Raw genomic sequence first — 16,628 nt, 5'->3', positions numbered from 1 at the left:
TATGAAGGACTTGTAAAATATAGGCACTGTTGTAAAGTACCAGCCGTTTGTGCACAGCAAGATCCCACAAACAGTAATGTGAAAAATGATCAGATAATCTGTTTTTGTCAGTAATATTGGCTGAGAGATCGATGTTGACCAGAATACTAGGAGAACTACCCTTTTCTTCTTCAAATAATGTCATGGATCTTTTACATTCAAAGGGTCTCAGTTAATATCGCATCTGAAAGATGGCACTTCCAACAATGCAGTACCCCCTCAGTGCTACATTGAAACATCAGCCTAGATTAGGTGCTCAAGTGGAGTGGAGTTTGAACCCATGACCTGGTGACTCAGTGGTGACAGGGCTCCAACTGAAACAAGGCTGAGACCTGCTGTTATAACTCACATGTCAGGACATGATCCTGACAGGGGTGAGGCAGAGTGTTATTTAAAAGACTGCTTTCTATATGGCAATTACATTTCAGACCATTGGAAAAGCAGTGAATTTGAAATGTTGGCTGTTGCGTTTGATTGTTCAGTGATTGATTGCTCTGTGCTGTAAGACTGCTCACTTTGCAGTCAGTCAACCCTGAGTGGGCGTGGTTCCAACAGTGAAACTATAACAGATCCGGGAAGCCATCGTGAATAAAGCCTACACAGAAATCATGAGTCTAATTTCTTCATGCTTGGGGTACGAAACATAACATCAACTTAGCAATTATCTGTAAAAGATCTTTATCCCCCTGCACTGCAGCAACTTCTATGCAACCAGCCACCACAGAATTTGTAACAAGTTCAAAAATCTATCCTTGGGGGCTGGATCACCCCCGATTTGCCCTGAGAAGGCCTGGAGAGAAATTTCCAGGGTTGGATATTTAAGAAGTCACCTTGCACACATCTACAAAATAGAGTAACACCCTTCTGAAAACACAAATCATACAGCCAAGCACCCAATCCACTTCAAAACAAGTCCTTTAGGTGAAGTTTATTCAATGGACAAAATACGTTAGCCGCTGGAGACTCCTTGTAAAGCCAGGCTTTATGTTTAATAAAATGAATCACACAACCGTTTTGCTGTCTTTCAAACCAGCAGCACTTGCTGGCCCTACCAGAAAATATGATGTTCACAATGTTTGGTGTTGCGAATTTGAAATCACTCGCCACCAGGACCCTGTCAGTTCAACAATAAAGCATTGCATTTACATCAGATGAGACAGTAAACCGAGGCCTAACCTGCCCTCTCAGGTGGATGTAGAGGATCCTATGGCTCTATTATGAGGAAGAGCTGAGGAATTCTCCCTCCTGGACAATATTTATCTCTCAACCAATAACACATCATAAGCAGATTATCTGGCCATTATCAAATTGTTCTTGGGAGGAACTTACTGTGCACAGATTGGCTGCTGTATTTCCTACATAAGAACAGTGATTGCACTTCAGAAGTGCTTCATTGGCTGTAAAACACTTTAGGGATGTCTTGAGGTTGGGAAAGACACTATATAAATGCAAGTCTTTCTTTATGTGCACGTTTAATTGGGTGGTATTTATTGCACATGCATTGCCAGGACATAACTCAATGGAATCTCTAGAATATCTCTCATTGCTTCCTTCACTTATGGATCTAAAAAGAGCAGAAAACACTTCAGCTAAACTTTTTATTCAGATAGAAACAGCATTAGCAAAGGATCTGCAAAATAACACACAGGCTTTGCTGTCAGCATCTGTGTTTATTTCAAAACTAAATCTCGGTAACAGCAAAGCTCTCTACCTTTACACTCAAGTCAACAGCAAACATGCTTAGCATACAGTAAAGTATCAAAGGATATCATTGTGCAGTTTGAGAAGTGCCTAAACATTTGAGCACCACAATAAGGTGAGGTTACTGTAAGATAATGAGGGAGCTTCTAGTCTTGGATCAATCTGGTTTATAATGTAACGATAATCAACCAACAATATTCTTAAGTTAGGGTAGTGCGCTACAACCAGAGATTTGAGTCAATAGCATAGTTGTGAGCAGTTTAAATTTGCAGTCCCATGCTAAAGTTTGACATGTATTGAAGGGCCTGGTACAGAACGTCAGTATGTCAATAAGAACGAGAATTTCTGCCAAGAAGGCTTTGTTCCTTTTGGTGCTACGTGGTTTCAAATTGTGCTACGTTATAGCAAAAAAGGAATTATTGGCATGCGCAGGGTGGGATAATCCTTAAACTCCTTCAGGTACATGTGATGCTTCCCTTTAGCCCAGACAGTCATCTGGAAGAAACCTATCAGGGTAAACAGACCAACTGGAAGGCAAAGTAAAGAAAAGATTAAATGAGAATTGCATACATGCATTTAGAAACTCTTTTTCTGCACTTCTGTTGAATATTTTTGATTTATATTGTCCTACCTGGAAGACACTGTGTCATTATGGTAAAACCAATCCAGGATCCCACCTATAAGTTAAGAAGCAGAGTGAGACGATCATGATTTGGACTTATGACTATTAGCCAGTTTAGTTCCTCGCTTTTAACAGCCATACAGCAAATTGCATAGTCAGAAACATAATGGTTATGTTCTTTCTAGCTAGGGCCGATCCCTTCAGAAACAACAAAATGCAAATTAATAACCTGCTGTTCCTCAATATTTTAGTTTATATTAAGTACAACATTCATGACGAAAGCAAGTGATTATTATTAGTAATCTGATCAAGGGATTCAGGTGTTGACAGAAAAAGATTCTTCCAATAACTTTTTCTCCCTTCACTACACACAGAGTGCAGACAAACAATTTCTGCCAGATCCCTGTCCAACTCAGTCAGTTAGCAGCCCCTATCAGATACAAAGATAGCTTAGAAGCACCAATTGAACCAGGTTTGAGATTCAGGAAGGTTAACCTGTGGGGAGTTGTACGAATTGTGCTTCTAACATCTGAAAGGAGCTCTGGGCAGTGTTGGCATTATTTTTATTTACAGTTTTTGAGGTATAGGTGCTTAAACACTTCACTACTTTCTGAGGACAGGCTGTAAGGTGTGGAATCACCAGAAACCAGCACAGTTTCTGATATCATTGCTGCAGCGTAACAGAGAAATAATAATCTGCACTGAATGCAGGGGGGTTGTATATAGACCCCCAAACAGCAGTGGTGATGTAGACGATGGCATTAAACAGGAAATTAGAGATGCATGCAATAAGGGTGCAACTGTAATTATGGGTAACTTTAATCTATATATAGATTGGGCAAACCAAATTAGCGATAATACTGTAGAGGAGGAGTTCCTGGAGTGCGTACGTGATGGTTTTTTGGACCAATATGTTGAGGAATCAACTAGAGAGCAGGCCATCCTAGACTTGGTATTGTGTAATGAGAAAGGATTAGTTAACAATCTTGTTGTGCGGGGTCCCTTGGGGAAGAGTGACCATAACATGATAGAATTCTTCATTAAGATGGAGAGTGAGAGGGTTGATTCCAAGACTAGGGTCCTGAATCTAAATAAAGGAAACTATGAAGGTATGAGGCGCAAGTTAGCTATGATAGATTGGGGAAAGTTACTTAAAGGGTTGGCAGTGGATAGGCAATGGCTAGCATTTTAAGAGCGCATGGATGAATTACAACAATTGTTCATTCCTGTCTGGTGCAAAAATAAAACAGGAAAGATGGCTCAATCGTGGCTTACAAAAGAAATTAGGGATAGTATTAGATCCAAGGAGGAGAAATATAAAATGGCCAGAACAAGCAGCAAACCTGAGGATTGGGAGCAGTTTAGAATTCAGCAAAGGAGGACAAAGGGATTGATTAAGAAGGGGAAAATAGAGTATGAGAGTAAGCTTGCAGAGAACATAAAAACTGAGTGTAAAAGCTTCTATTGATATGTGAAGAGAAAAAGATTAGTGAAGACAAATGTGGGTCCCTTACAGTCAGAAACAGGCGAATCTATAATGGGGAACAAAGAAATGGCAGACCAATTTAAATACATACTTTGGTTCTGTCTTCACAAAGGAAGACACAAATTATCTCCCAGAAATGTTCGGGAACATAGGGTCTAGTGAGAAGGAGGAACTGTATGAAATCAGTATTAGTAGGGAAATGGTGTTAGGGAAATTGATGGAATTGAAGGCCGATAAATCCCCAGGGCCTGATAATCTGCATCCCAGAGTACTTAAGGAAGTGGCCCTAGAAATAGTAGATGCATTGCTGGCCATTTTTCAAAATTCTATAGACTCTGGAACAGTTCCAACGGACTGGAGGGTAGCTAATGTAACCCCACTATTTAAAAAAGGAAGTAGAGAGAAAAACAATGAATTATAGACTGGTTAGCCTGACATCAGTAGTAGGGAAAATGCTCGAGTCCATTATAAAAGATGTAATAGCAGAGCACTTGGAAATCAATGACAGGATCGGACAAAGTCAACATGGATTTACGAAAGGGAAATCATGCTTGACAAATCCACAGGAATTTTTTTGAGGATGTAACTAGTAGAATAGATAAGGGAGAACCAGTGGATGTGGTGTATTTGGACTTTCTGAAGGCTTTCGATGAGGTCCCACATAAGAGATGAGCATGCAAAATTAAAGCACATAGGATTGGGGGTAAGGTGCTAATATGGATAGAGAACTGGTTGGCAGACAGGAAACAGAGTAGGAATAAATGGGTCTTTTTCCGAGTGGCAGGCAGTCACTGGAGGGGTACCGCAGGGATCAGTGCTAGGACCCCTGCTATTCACAATATATATTAATGACATAGATGAGGGAATTAAAGGTAATAAATCTAAGTTTGCAGATGACACAAAGCTGGGTGGGGGTGGGAGTATGAGCTGTGAGGAGGATGCAGAGAACCTCCAGTGTGATTTGGACAGGTTGAGTGAGTGGACAAATACATGGCAGATGCAGTATAATGTGGATAAATGTGAGGTTATCTGGCAAAAACAGAAAGGCAGATTATTATCTGAACAGCAATAGATTGGGAAAGGGGGAGGTGCAGTGAGACCTGGGTGTCCTTATGCACCAGTCGCTGAAAGTAAGTATGCAGGTGCAGCAAGCAGTTAAGAAGGCAAATGGTATGCTGGCCTTCATAGTGAGAGGATTCGAGTACAGGAGCAAGGATGTCTTGCTACAATTATACAAGGCCTTGGTGAGAACACATCTGGAGTATTGTGTGCAGTTTTAGTCTCCTTATCTGAGGAAGGATGTTCTTGCTATGGAGGGAGCGCAGTGAAGGTTCACCAGACTGATTCCTGGGATGGCAGGACTGAAGTATGAAGAGAGATTGGGTCGATTCGACTTGTATTCGTTGACTTTAGAAGAATGAGAAGGGATCTCATAGAAACCTACAAAATTCTAACAGGACTGGACAGACTAGATGCAGGAAGGATGTTCCTGATGGCGGGAGAGTCCAGGACCAGGGGTCACAGTCTAAGGATAAGGGGTAAGCCATTTAGGAATGAGATGAGGAGAGATTTATTCACCCAGAGAGTGGTGAACCTGTGGAATTCTCTACCACGGAAAGCAGTTGAGGCCAAATAATTAAATATATTCAAGAAAGAGTTAGATATAGTTCTTAGGGCTAATGGGATCAAGGGAGTTGGGAGAAAGAACAGGGTACTGAGTTTGGATGATCAGGCATGATCGTATTGAACGGCGGAGCAGGCTCAAAGGGCCGAATGGCCTACTGCTGCTCCTATTTTTTTTTCTATGTTTCTAATTTCTACATCCAGTACATGAGATAACAAGGGACATTAAGAGTAAAATTAATACCTTCAAACCCTGCAGCAGTGCTTTTAATAATCTAATTGCAGTAACTTCTAGTCAACAAGACTCAGGGTATTGCTCTGGGGACATGAGTTCAAATCCCACCACAGCAGCAGGTGGTATTTAAATATAACTAATAAATCTGGAATTTAAAGCTAGTCTAAAGATGGCCATGAAACCATTGTCGATTGTTATAAAAACCCATCTAGTTCACTAATGTCCTTTAGGGAAGGAAATCTGCCGTCCTTACCTGGTCTGGCCTACATGTGACTCCAGACCCACAACAGTGTGGTTGACTCTTAAATGCCCTCTGAAATGGCCTAGCAAGCCACTCAGTTGTATCTAATCGATACGAAGTCAATAAAAAAGAATGAAACCAGACAGACCACCCGGCATCGACCTAGGTACCGAAAACGACAACGGCAAACCCAGCCCTGTTGACCCTGCAAAGTCCTCCTTACTAATATGTGGGGGCTTATGCCAAAGTTGGGAGAGCTGTCCCACAGACTAGTCAAGCAAAAGCCCGACATAGTCATACTCACGGAGTCATACCTTACAGACAATGTCCCACACACTGCCATCACCATCCCCGCGTATGTCCTGCCCCAGCAGCAGGACAGACCCAGCAGAGGTGGCGGCACAGTGGTATACAGTCAGGAGGGAGTTGCCCTTGGAGTCCTCAACATCGACTCCAGACCCCATGAAGTCTCATGGCATCAGGTCAAACATGGATGAGGAAACCGCCTGCTGATTACCACCGACCGCCCTCCCTCAGCTGATGAATCAGTACTCCTCCATGTTGAACAGCACTTGGAGGAAGCACTGAGGGTGGCAAGGACACAAAATGTACTCTGGGTGGGGGACTTCAATGTCCATCACCAAGAGTGGCTCGGTAGCACCACTACTGACTGAGCTGGCCGAGTCCTAAAGGACATAGCTGCTGGACTGGGTATGTGGCAGGTGGTGAGGGAAGCAACAAGAGGGAAAAACATCCTTGACCTCATCCTCACCAATCTGCCTGCTGCAGATGCATCTGTACATGACAGTATTGGTAGGAGTGACCACCGCACAGTCCTTGTGGAGACCACGTCCCGCCCTCATATTGAGGATACCTACCATCATGTTGTGTGGTACTACCACCGTGATAAATGGGATAGATTTCGAACAGATCTAGCAATGCAAAACTGGGCATGCATGAGGCGCTGTGGGCCATCAGCAGCAGAATTGTACTCAACCACAATCTGTAACCTCATGGCCCAGCATATCCCCCACTCTACTATTACCATCAAGCGGGGATCAACCCTGGTTCAATGAAGAGTGCAGGAGGGCATGCCAGGAGCAGCACCAGGCATACTTCAAAATGAGGTGTCAACCTGGGGAAGCTACAACACAGGACTATCTGCGTGCCAAACTGCATAAGCAGCATGCAATGGACAGAGCTAAGCAATCCCAAAACAAACGGATCAGATCTAAGCTCTGCAGTCCTGTCACATCCAGCCATGAATGATGGTGGACAATTAAACAACTAACTGGAGGAGGTGGCTCCACAAATATCCCCATCCTCAATGATGGGGGAGCCCAGCACATCAGCGTGAAAGATAAGGCTGTAGCATTTGCAACAGTCTTCAGCCAGAAGTGCCGAGTTGGTGATCCATCTCAGCCTCCTCCTGAAGTCCCCAGCATCACAGATGCCAGACTTCAGCCAATTCGATTCACTCCGAGTGATATCAAGAAACGACTGAAGGCACTGAATACTGCAACGGCTATGAGCCCTGACAACACGCCAGCAATAGTACTGAAGACCTGTGCTCCAGAACATGCTGCGTCCCAAGCCAAGCTGTTCCAGTACAGCTACAACACTGGCATCTACCCGGCAATGTGGAAAATTGCCCAGGTATGTCCTGTACGCAAAAAGCAGGACAAATCCAATCCAACCAATTACCGCTATATCAGCCTACTCTCAATCATCAGTAAAATAATGGAAGATGTCATTAACAGTGCCATCAAGTGGCACTTGCTTAGCAATAACCTGCTCAGTGACGCTCAGTTTGGGTTCCGCCAGGGCGACTCAGCTCCTGACCTCATTACAGCCTTGGTTCAAACATGGACAAAAGAGCTGAACTCAAGAGGTGAGGTGAGAGTGACTGGCCTTGACATCAAGGCAGCATTTGACCAAGTATGGCATCAAGGAGCCCTAGCAAAACTGAAGTCAATGGGAACCAGAGGGAAAACTCTCCGTTGGTTGGAGTCATACCTAGCGCAAAGGAAGATGGTTGTGGTTGTTGGAGTTCAATCATCTGAGCTCCAGGACATCACTGCAGGAGTTCCTCAGGATAGTGTCCTAGGCCCAAACATCTTTAGCTGCTTTATCAATGACCTTCCTTCAATCATAAGGTCAGAAGTGGGGATGTTCGCTGATGATTGCAGAATGTTCAGCACCATTCACGACTCCTCAGATACTGAAGCAGTCCAAATAGAAATGCAGCAAGACCTGGACAATATCCAGGCTTGGGCTGATAAGTGGCAAGTAACATTCGCGCCACACAAATGCTAGGCAATGACCATCTCCAACAAGAGAGAATCTAACCATCTCCCCTTGACAGTCAATGGCATTACCATCGCTGAATCCCCCACTATCAACATCCTAGGAGTTACCATTGTCCAGAAACTAAACTGGAGTAGCCATATAAATACCGTGGCTACAAGAACAGGTCAGAAACTAGGAATCCTGCAGTGAGTAACTCACCTCCTGACTCCCCAAAGCATGTCCACCATCTACAAGGCACAAGTCAGGAGTGTGATGGAATACTCTCCACTTGTCTGGATGGGTGCAGCTCCAACAACACTGAAGAAGTTTGACACCATCCAGGACAAAGCAGCCTGCTTGATTGGCACCCTGCCCACAAATATTCACTCCCTCCACCACCGACACACAGTGGCAGCAGTATGTACCATCAACAAGATGCACTGCAGCAACGCACCAAGGCTCCTTAGACAAGACCTTCCAAACCCGCGATCTCTACCAACTAGAAAGACAAGGGCAGCAAATGCATGGGAACACCACCACTTGCAAGTTTCCCCTCCAAGTCACACACCATCCTGACTTGGAACTATATCGCCATTCCTTCACTGTCGCTGGGTCAAAATCCTGGAACTCCCTTCCTAACAGCACTGTGGGTGTACCTACCCCACATGGACTGCAGTGGTTCAAGAAGGCAGCTCACCACCACCTTCTCAAGGACAATTAGGGATGGGCAATAAATGCTGACCTAGCCAGCGACGCCCACATCCCATGAATGAATAAAAAAAGTCATTTGATAGATGTGCAGTTGGTTTCATGCAGCATCTGTGCAGGCTATAAATGATAACAACTGAGTGAGTGCACCCGACAGAGAACATACCTCATAGGTGTAATTGGGGCAAGACACAAAGAAGAAGAGCCAAGTGAAAGGGTTTTTTGTTGGGTAAGGAATTTTGCGCATCTTGGATCCTGCCGGAAAAAAAAAGACACATGTTCATCATAAATATAGATAATGTGCACACACAAGGGATAGTCTTCTCACCCTGAGACCTTGAACAAGCTTCCTGTGTGATGTACGTTGGGCTTAAGATTTTCACAAGTTGACTTATGCAACAATCTTTTTAAATCCCTGTGATGTGAATTACAGCAAACAGGAGCCAGTGATTACCAGATATCTAAAAAAACAGAACAGGCAGTGAGCAGCTAGCAGACCCAGAAAGAGAAAGCAACGAGACAAGTTAATATCAGCTTATGCATGTAGGTGAGACTTTATTTTTGAAAATGTTCTACTCTTGACAGCTGATCCTTATAATGTTCTGTAAAAGGTACAAGATTCTTACTGAAAATATTTCTGAGCAGTATACATAATGGCATTCGGTTATAAGGTTTCTGTGTTGTTATACTGTAAAGTGCACAAGATTGTACAGGGCCAGAAAAGACTACATCGTCCATCCTAAGTGTCCGCCATACCTCAGTGGTGGCACTTTCGCCTCTGAGTTAGAATGTTGTGGGTTTAAGTCCCAATATAGGTCTTGAGCACATAATCTAGGCTCATCCTTCAGAGATGGCTTTGGGATGAGACGATAAACCAAGGCCTCATCTGCCTGCTCTGGTGGACGGAAAGAGTTCAACAGCACTATTCCAAAAAGCAAGGGAGATCCCCTAATGTCCTGCAGTACATATGTTCCTTAACCACCACCAATAACTGTCATTTATCCCATTAGTGCATGTGGGCCTTTGCTGTGTGCATGTTGGCCACACTGTTGGTATCTACAAAAGTAATTAATCGGCTGCTAAATGAATTGGGAGATTCTGAGGACATGAAAGATACTGTATGCCTGGAAATTATTTCATTCTATTCGTTCTGTATCCTCTATTTCCATCCTTCTGAAGAACAGTAAATATACAATTCCTAATAGAATTGTCGTATAATGAAGGGGTTTTACATGTAGGGTGGAGTGGATTCAAGTCAGCTTCAAAAGGTGATGCTTTCTAACTTAACCTCCAGGCTCAGAAACACATTGTTGGAAATAGATCACAAATAGAAAAGCAACAGAAGAGTAGAGTGGTGCTTACCCTCTGAACGCAGGTTCCTCAGGGCTATATGGATCGAAAAATTTCCAATTTCACACACCTACAATGATGCATAAATCACTGTGATATAATTACTCTCTCACATAGTCTGCAAAGCATACCCTTTAAGATGCTACAACTGTGGTGTTAGCTGTACCCAGAGTGACAGCATCACAGTCCAGGCTGGAATTTGAATTTATTTCTAATTTTCAAAGGTTGTCTGATTATAAAGGTGATAAATGTTGCCAGGCCACTGCATTCAGGCTAAAACTAGTGGTCCAATTTACTTAAAAGTAAATTAATTACACAGAAGCATAAAACTACAGCAAGATACTAAGAGCACAAATAATTATAAATATCAATTGCTGAAATCGGTCCACAAGGATTCAAATATCTTCCTTAGAATGTATCTCTGACACAGTCCAATAATCTACCAGATTTTTGAAGGACATACACATTGGAAGACTTCCTTTAGACTTCCTAATATGATGCTTGGATGTGGGTGAGGTTCTATTGTCATTTACTGCATGGATTCCAGCTGTCCACTTTAAACCGAACTAAAAATGACAGGAAAGGTTGCTATACATATTCCACAAATTAATAGACCTCTGAATATAGAACTGTCAATCAAGTTTGTTGAAGGTGCATTTGTTATCCAGAATAATCTGATGAAAAGCCATTCACATTTTGTCCAGGCTTCATATAGATATTGATGTCCTGACCACATCCAATTGAATTAGCTGTCAGACAAAGCTTTTAGCGTAATATAACCACCTGCATCTGGCAGACATCTGGACTCCAGCCCTCATGTGTAGCATGGTAAGTGAAGACCCACCTTCTATCCTATGGCTAAGTATGTTTCTACGCATCACTGCCACGGCAGGAAAGATTTCCACTAAGTGCAGTAAAATCTTAAAACTGAGTATGAAGACAACTAGAGGGGCTGAATGGGCTACTTCTGCTCCTAACTCATATGTGCGTATGTTCATATGTAGAATTTCCTCACACTAAGCAACAGAAATTTCCCCCCACATTTTTATAGCTTTGTTACATGGGGATAAGTCTAATCACTCTGTTTTGCTATCATTGCCTTGCTTGAGTCAGTAGTTAACTACTGATTACCTTTGTGGTTGATAGTTTAAAATCGATAATAATAAACTGCAGATGATAAGACCTTATCATTCTACACATTGCTTAACTTCATTGCTAACTTAACACTTCCGATTTGAAACATATGGAAATGCAGGCAGTGTAAACATTTGACAATTGATCAGGCTTACCAGGAAGGTATATAGAGCCACATTGACCTGTTGGTCACCATACACTGCAAAAGCCAGAAAAACAAATCAGGATAAAACATAGCTTAAAAATGGATTATTGAAAGCTCGTGAAATGCAGCAGGCACAATATCATGTTACTCACAGGGAGGCGTGTAGAGTGGATGGTTGATGAAATAAGCCAGCCACGCAGTGAAACCCCAATAATAGAAACAGTTCTGTGAAGGCAAAAGCCAACCTTCAGACTAGCAGCCAGCACCATTTTAATTGAACAAGTTCAGCTCTTTTACAATGTTATTCACGCTGCAGCTACTGAGAATCCGAAAGTCTTTACTCTCAGATAAACTGGATCAAAAGTAATGTTGTCAAGAGTCTGAAAGAAATCTTGTTGGAAAGATTTCAAATAACCTTAACAAGCACCAATCCTTAATAAGAACATCCAATAAAAACTTATTTATAGATAGATTTAAATTTACATTGTTACTGTTCATTTATGATTCATATCGACACAGTCCAGTTGGTATTACATTCTGAGAGGTTATTTTCATTAAAGTAAAAGTGCATCTAAATGGTGTGTATTTTGTTTGGCTCAGTGTCCCTTATAATAATGGCTATTCCTGTACTTGTCTTACTTGAGCAGAAATGAGGCTGTTTCCACTGTTGCCTTCCTCTTGCCAAACCAGCGACGTAAGTGCTTCAAGTTCAAGTTGACAAACTTGCCTTGTTTTCTTTGGGACCCCCAAGAATGGCTCGGAGCCCTACCATCCTAAATAGCCGATTCCAAAACACAATTTCTATTTGGCTTCCACGAAAGTGACTGATTCTCTCGTAAGTGAATTACCCAAAGTTGTTACCCTTCTCTCATCTATCGGACAGTACCTCAGTATTCTTATAGTGAGGTGACCAGAACTGCCTTCATGACATCACCCCGGAAGGGCCTAGCTCTAATTTTACGGTTATGTCCCTTTGTGCTGGACTCCCCGTACCAGAGGAAATAGTTTCCCTTTTTATACCTTGTGACGAAAACACCACACGTCAAATGGAAGTATTAATTTCATCATGTGGAACTTTGCCGGAGACTTTTACTGGAAATTGTTACAGATAACTTTTAAGGCAGAACAGCTAGCAGCCAAGATGACCACGCACAATTTGCCTATGAAAAAACAAAAGGATCAGGCTGGAGACAGATGTGATTAACCTCAGCTAGCCAGAACAATGGGGTACTCTCTGATTCACTTATCTGAGATAACCTTATCAATGTGGTTGTCAAAAGGCATCAACACCCATTGACTTTGAAAGAGCCAAACACCCACCCACGCCCACCCCACCAAGTATGTCTGAACAGCATGAGGGGAGAGCCTTGAATTTCAGAGACCCTTCCAGAAGATCTCATTCAAGCATAAAGAGGTTGTCATATCATGTGACCGCTTGGGCCACTCTGGAGATTTGTGAGTGGTGACTCAGAAGGCAGACAGTAACTGAGATCCAGCAAGAGAACATCGCTCTCTCTCTCTCCCTCTCTCCAACAGAGATCCAGAGAAGCCTCAAGCTGCAGCTGGTGGATGCAAGTCTACAGATCCTTACAGTCAACAACTAGGGGACAAGGATAAGGCCCCTCTTCTGCCTTCCAGAACCTGAGAAGCAAGCCCGACCCGTGCACGTGGCCATGCAAGTCCTGATGGACTACAACTTCAACTAAGGAATCTGAGACTAAGTTTCAGTATTTAAATTCCATTTTTATTATGGACTCTACTTCAACCTCCCAACTTTGTTTTTCCCTCTGTAATCTATTAGTGTGTGTCTGTGTGTGGCTCTTGTGTGAATGTGGGCATGGATGCATAGCGTATTTTAGTAATTTTAACTGGTTTAGAGTGATAAGGATAATAAGCTTACATCTTTTTTGTTTAAACTAAAGAAAAACCTGTCTGATTGGTTCATTTGCAATTATATTAGAGTAACAGGAGCAAGTGCTCACTGAGGTGGTAAGTTCAATCACTGTGTAAAAAGAATAAACCCTGATGCGGTCAAACCGGAGAAGGGGCGTAAGGGGAGCCTGAGACCTCGTTCCTCACCTGGTCGTAACAGAAATTGAACAATTCCTTTAACCATCTTAAATGCCGCAAAGGCTTTTTATCGATATTGTTCATTGAATGAATGCAGTCATTGCAACTGACTGGGCCTGCCTGCTCGAGTGATTCCAGCAGCTGTGTCTTCTTGCCAGTTTCCTGAACATCTCTCAATGAGAAAGTGGAATATAGTGCTAATCTAGCTCGCAAAAGCTCTAGCATGCATCCCATGTAATTTCCAACATTGGCTGCCATTGCAAAAGTCCAAACTTACTTGACGACCATTTGGCCTACATGCAAATAGAATTCGAGACTTGCTGCCCTTTAACCGCAATTAAACCAATGTAATTATGCACAATACTCTTCCATTGTGAAGGCATTGTTTCAGCGCCTATGCTCCAACTTAAGTATACAATATTTCTAAATGAACATATTCATAGAAATATGCTTTGTGTTTAAGTTGTAGTAAGAGGTCAATGCAGGTCAACAGCTTGGAGGCACTTACCTTAACAGTGTTTCGAAGAGGCATTGTACCATGAGAAAAGCGATGCACAAACAGAGTTTCGATCAGTCTTTTGACATAATGGAAGGAATGGCAAAACCCTGCCAAGCTGGAAAAGACAAGGAGCAAAGCTATATTGCAGCATACCGAAAAATACCACCATGTCAGCTGAATGCCTCCTGTTGTTAACTTCTTCAACCAGGTGAGGGGTTTCCTGGTCAGGTCACGATACGTCTGACCTTTGTCCGTTCTGACAAAAGGTCAATGGTCTGAAACTTTGGGGAAAGTCTAACTCCCAAAAGTGGGTGAGTTTGGGTCAGGTGGGCAGTTAAAATGTTAAAAATCTCAAACCGAAAGCCAACCTGCCCTGAGACCACCCACTTCCAGTTTTAACAGAGGCAGGACGGGGAGCAGGCAACCAATCCACTCCCAGGACACAGGTAGGTCATTTAAATATTATAAGGAGGCTGCGTGACCTCAGTCTTCTCAAGGGCAATTAGGGATGAGTAAGAAATGCAGCCTTGCCAGTGATGCTCACATCTCATGAACGAATTTTTTAAAAAACGTAATCACCCTTTTAAATTTAACCCTGGCTAGCAAAATACTGCAGATGCTGGAAATCTGAAATCAAAACGGAAAGTGCTGGAAATACCCAGCAGGTCTGGCAGCATCCGTGGAGAGAGAAACAGCGCTAATAGGATTTTATGTAGCCCCCGAGGCAGAGTCGGAGGCGGGCGGAGGGGGGGTCACAGAGTATCGTGACGGGTGGCAGAGGGCCCGTTACCAAGCAACCAAGCAATCATCCCGGGGGTGGGATAGGCCGATGATGGCCTTCCTGCCTAGAGGCTAATTGAGGCCCTTAAGTGGCCTATTAATGGCCAATTAAGGGGCTCTTTCCACTGCCACTGGTATCTTACGAGCAGCGGAGGGGGGGGGGGGGGGTGGGTGGGGGAAGGGGTTGGGGGGGTGGGTGGGGGAAGGGGTTGGGGGGGTGCCTCCAACACACGGGCAAGGCGCCTTGTAAAACGAGGTACACTCCCTGCTGGGTTGGGGGGGGGGGGGAATCCCTCTATCGTAGGCAATCTGTGGCCCACAGAGGAACCCAGCTGGGACCTCTTTACCTGCTGACCCCACCCCCTCCCCGGGATCCCCCTTTCCCTGGACTTCAAACCTACCACCCTTCCTCGCTAGGGCCTTCCAGACTGGCCCCTGCGACCCCACCTCACTTACCTGAGGTCTGGAGTACCAGTGCTGGACCTGGGTCCAAGGTCTCTGCAGTACCGACAGTGGTCACTGCTCCCAGTGGCGCTGCCAATACTGCTGAGTTGCCAGCCCTCTGATTGGCCATCTTGGAAGCGGGATCCCCATCTTTAAAAGGATGGGGATCCCAGCTCCTGAAACTGAGATTTAAAAAGACCGGAGGATCTCTCCGGGGTGGCACGAAAAGGCAGAGGTGGGCTTTCCCCCACCTTTTCAGCCAGGCACCAGGAGTCCTGCCTCCAACACAAAATCTAGCCCAACGTTTCAGTGAGCTGTTTTTCAAAAACCCTGGGATCTTTCCTGGCCTGAACCGCCAGAGCAGAGCAGGTAGGGAAGGCCAAAGTTTAACATTTCATCTGAACAACAGCACCTCTGACAATGTGCCACTCTCTCAGTATTGTACTAGAATGTCAGTTTAGGTTATGAGCTCAATCGGTGGCTTGGGCCTCAAACTCACAATATTTGGCCCTGAATGACATCAACGGGAGTATGCACCACTCGAGGTCGCAAAACAACATTTTTTTTTATTCGTTCCTGGGATATGGACATCGCTGACTAGGCCAGCATTTATTGCCCATCCCTAATTGTCCTTGAGAAGGTGGTGGTGAGCTGCCTTCTTGAACCACTGCAGTCCATGTGGGGTAGGTACACCCACAGTGCTGTTAGGAAGGGAGTTCCAGGATTTTGACCCAGCTACAGTGAAGGAACGGCGATATAGTTCCAAGTCAGGATGGTGGGTGGTTTACAGGGGAACTTCAAGTGGTGTTGTTCCTGTGCAACTGCTGCCCTTGTCCTTCTAGTTGGTAAAGGTTGGGGGTTTGGAAAGTGCTGTCTAAGGAGCCTTGGTGCATTGCTGCAGTGCATCTTGTAGATGGTACACACTGCTGCCACTGTGCGTCAGAGGTGGAGGGGGTGAATGTTTGTAGATGGGGTGTCAATCAAGCGGGCTGCTTTGTCCTGAATGGTCTCGAGTTTCTTGAGTGGTGTTGGAGCTGCATCCATCCTGGCAAGTGGAGAGTATTCCATCACACACCTGACTTGTGCCTTGTAGATGGTGGACAGGCTTTGGGGAGTCAGGAGGTGAGTTACTCGCCACAGGATTCCTAGCCTCTGACCTGCTCTTGTAGCCACGGTATTTATAAGTCTACTCCAGTTCAGTTTCTGGTCAATGGTAATAGTGAGGGATTCAACGATTGTAATGCTATTGAATGTCAAGCATA

At 44.0% G+C, this 16,628-nt stretch overlaps 1 protein-coding gene across 1 annotated transcript in view; it reads right to left on the bottom strand.

Annotated features, from left to right (window-relative positions):
• Positions 1 to 1,688: 1,688 nt before the first annotated feature.
• The window catches only part of LOC137372489 (very-long-chain enoyl-CoA reductase-like), a 77,655-nt gene continuing 62,715 nt past the window's right edge, over positions 1,689 to 16,628 (bottom strand). The window contains exons 7-13 of the mRNA XM_068036359.1: positions 14,152 to 14,257; positions 11,726 to 11,798; positions 11,584 to 11,627; positions 10,307 to 10,364; positions 9,111 to 9,199; positions 2,372 to 2,417; positions 1,689 to 2,267 (exon numbers count right to left, since the gene is read on the bottom strand). Coding sequence (XP_067892460.1) covers positions 2,140 to 2,267; positions 2,372 to 2,417; positions 9,111 to 9,199; positions 10,307 to 10,364; positions 11,584 to 11,627; positions 11,726 to 11,798; positions 14,152 to 14,257 — 544 coding nt within the window. The 3' untranslated portion in view covers positions 1,689 to 2,139. The remainder of the gene's footprint in view (positions 2,268 to 2,371; positions 2,418 to 9,110; positions 9,200 to 10,306; positions 10,365 to 11,583; positions 11,628 to 11,725; positions 11,799 to 14,151; positions 14,258 to 16,628) is intronic.

This window comes from Heterodontus francisci, chromosome 8 (genome assembly GCF_036365525.1).
Source record: "Heterodontus francisci isolate sHetFra1 chromosome 8, sHetFra1.hap1, whole genome shotgun sequence".
Lineage (NCBI taxonomy): Eukaryota > Metazoa > Chordata > Chondrichthyes > Heterodontiformes > Heterodontidae > Heterodontus > Heterodontus francisci.
Note: the sequence above shows the minus strand (reverse complement) of the source record. Positions and strands in the feature narration are given on the sequence as shown.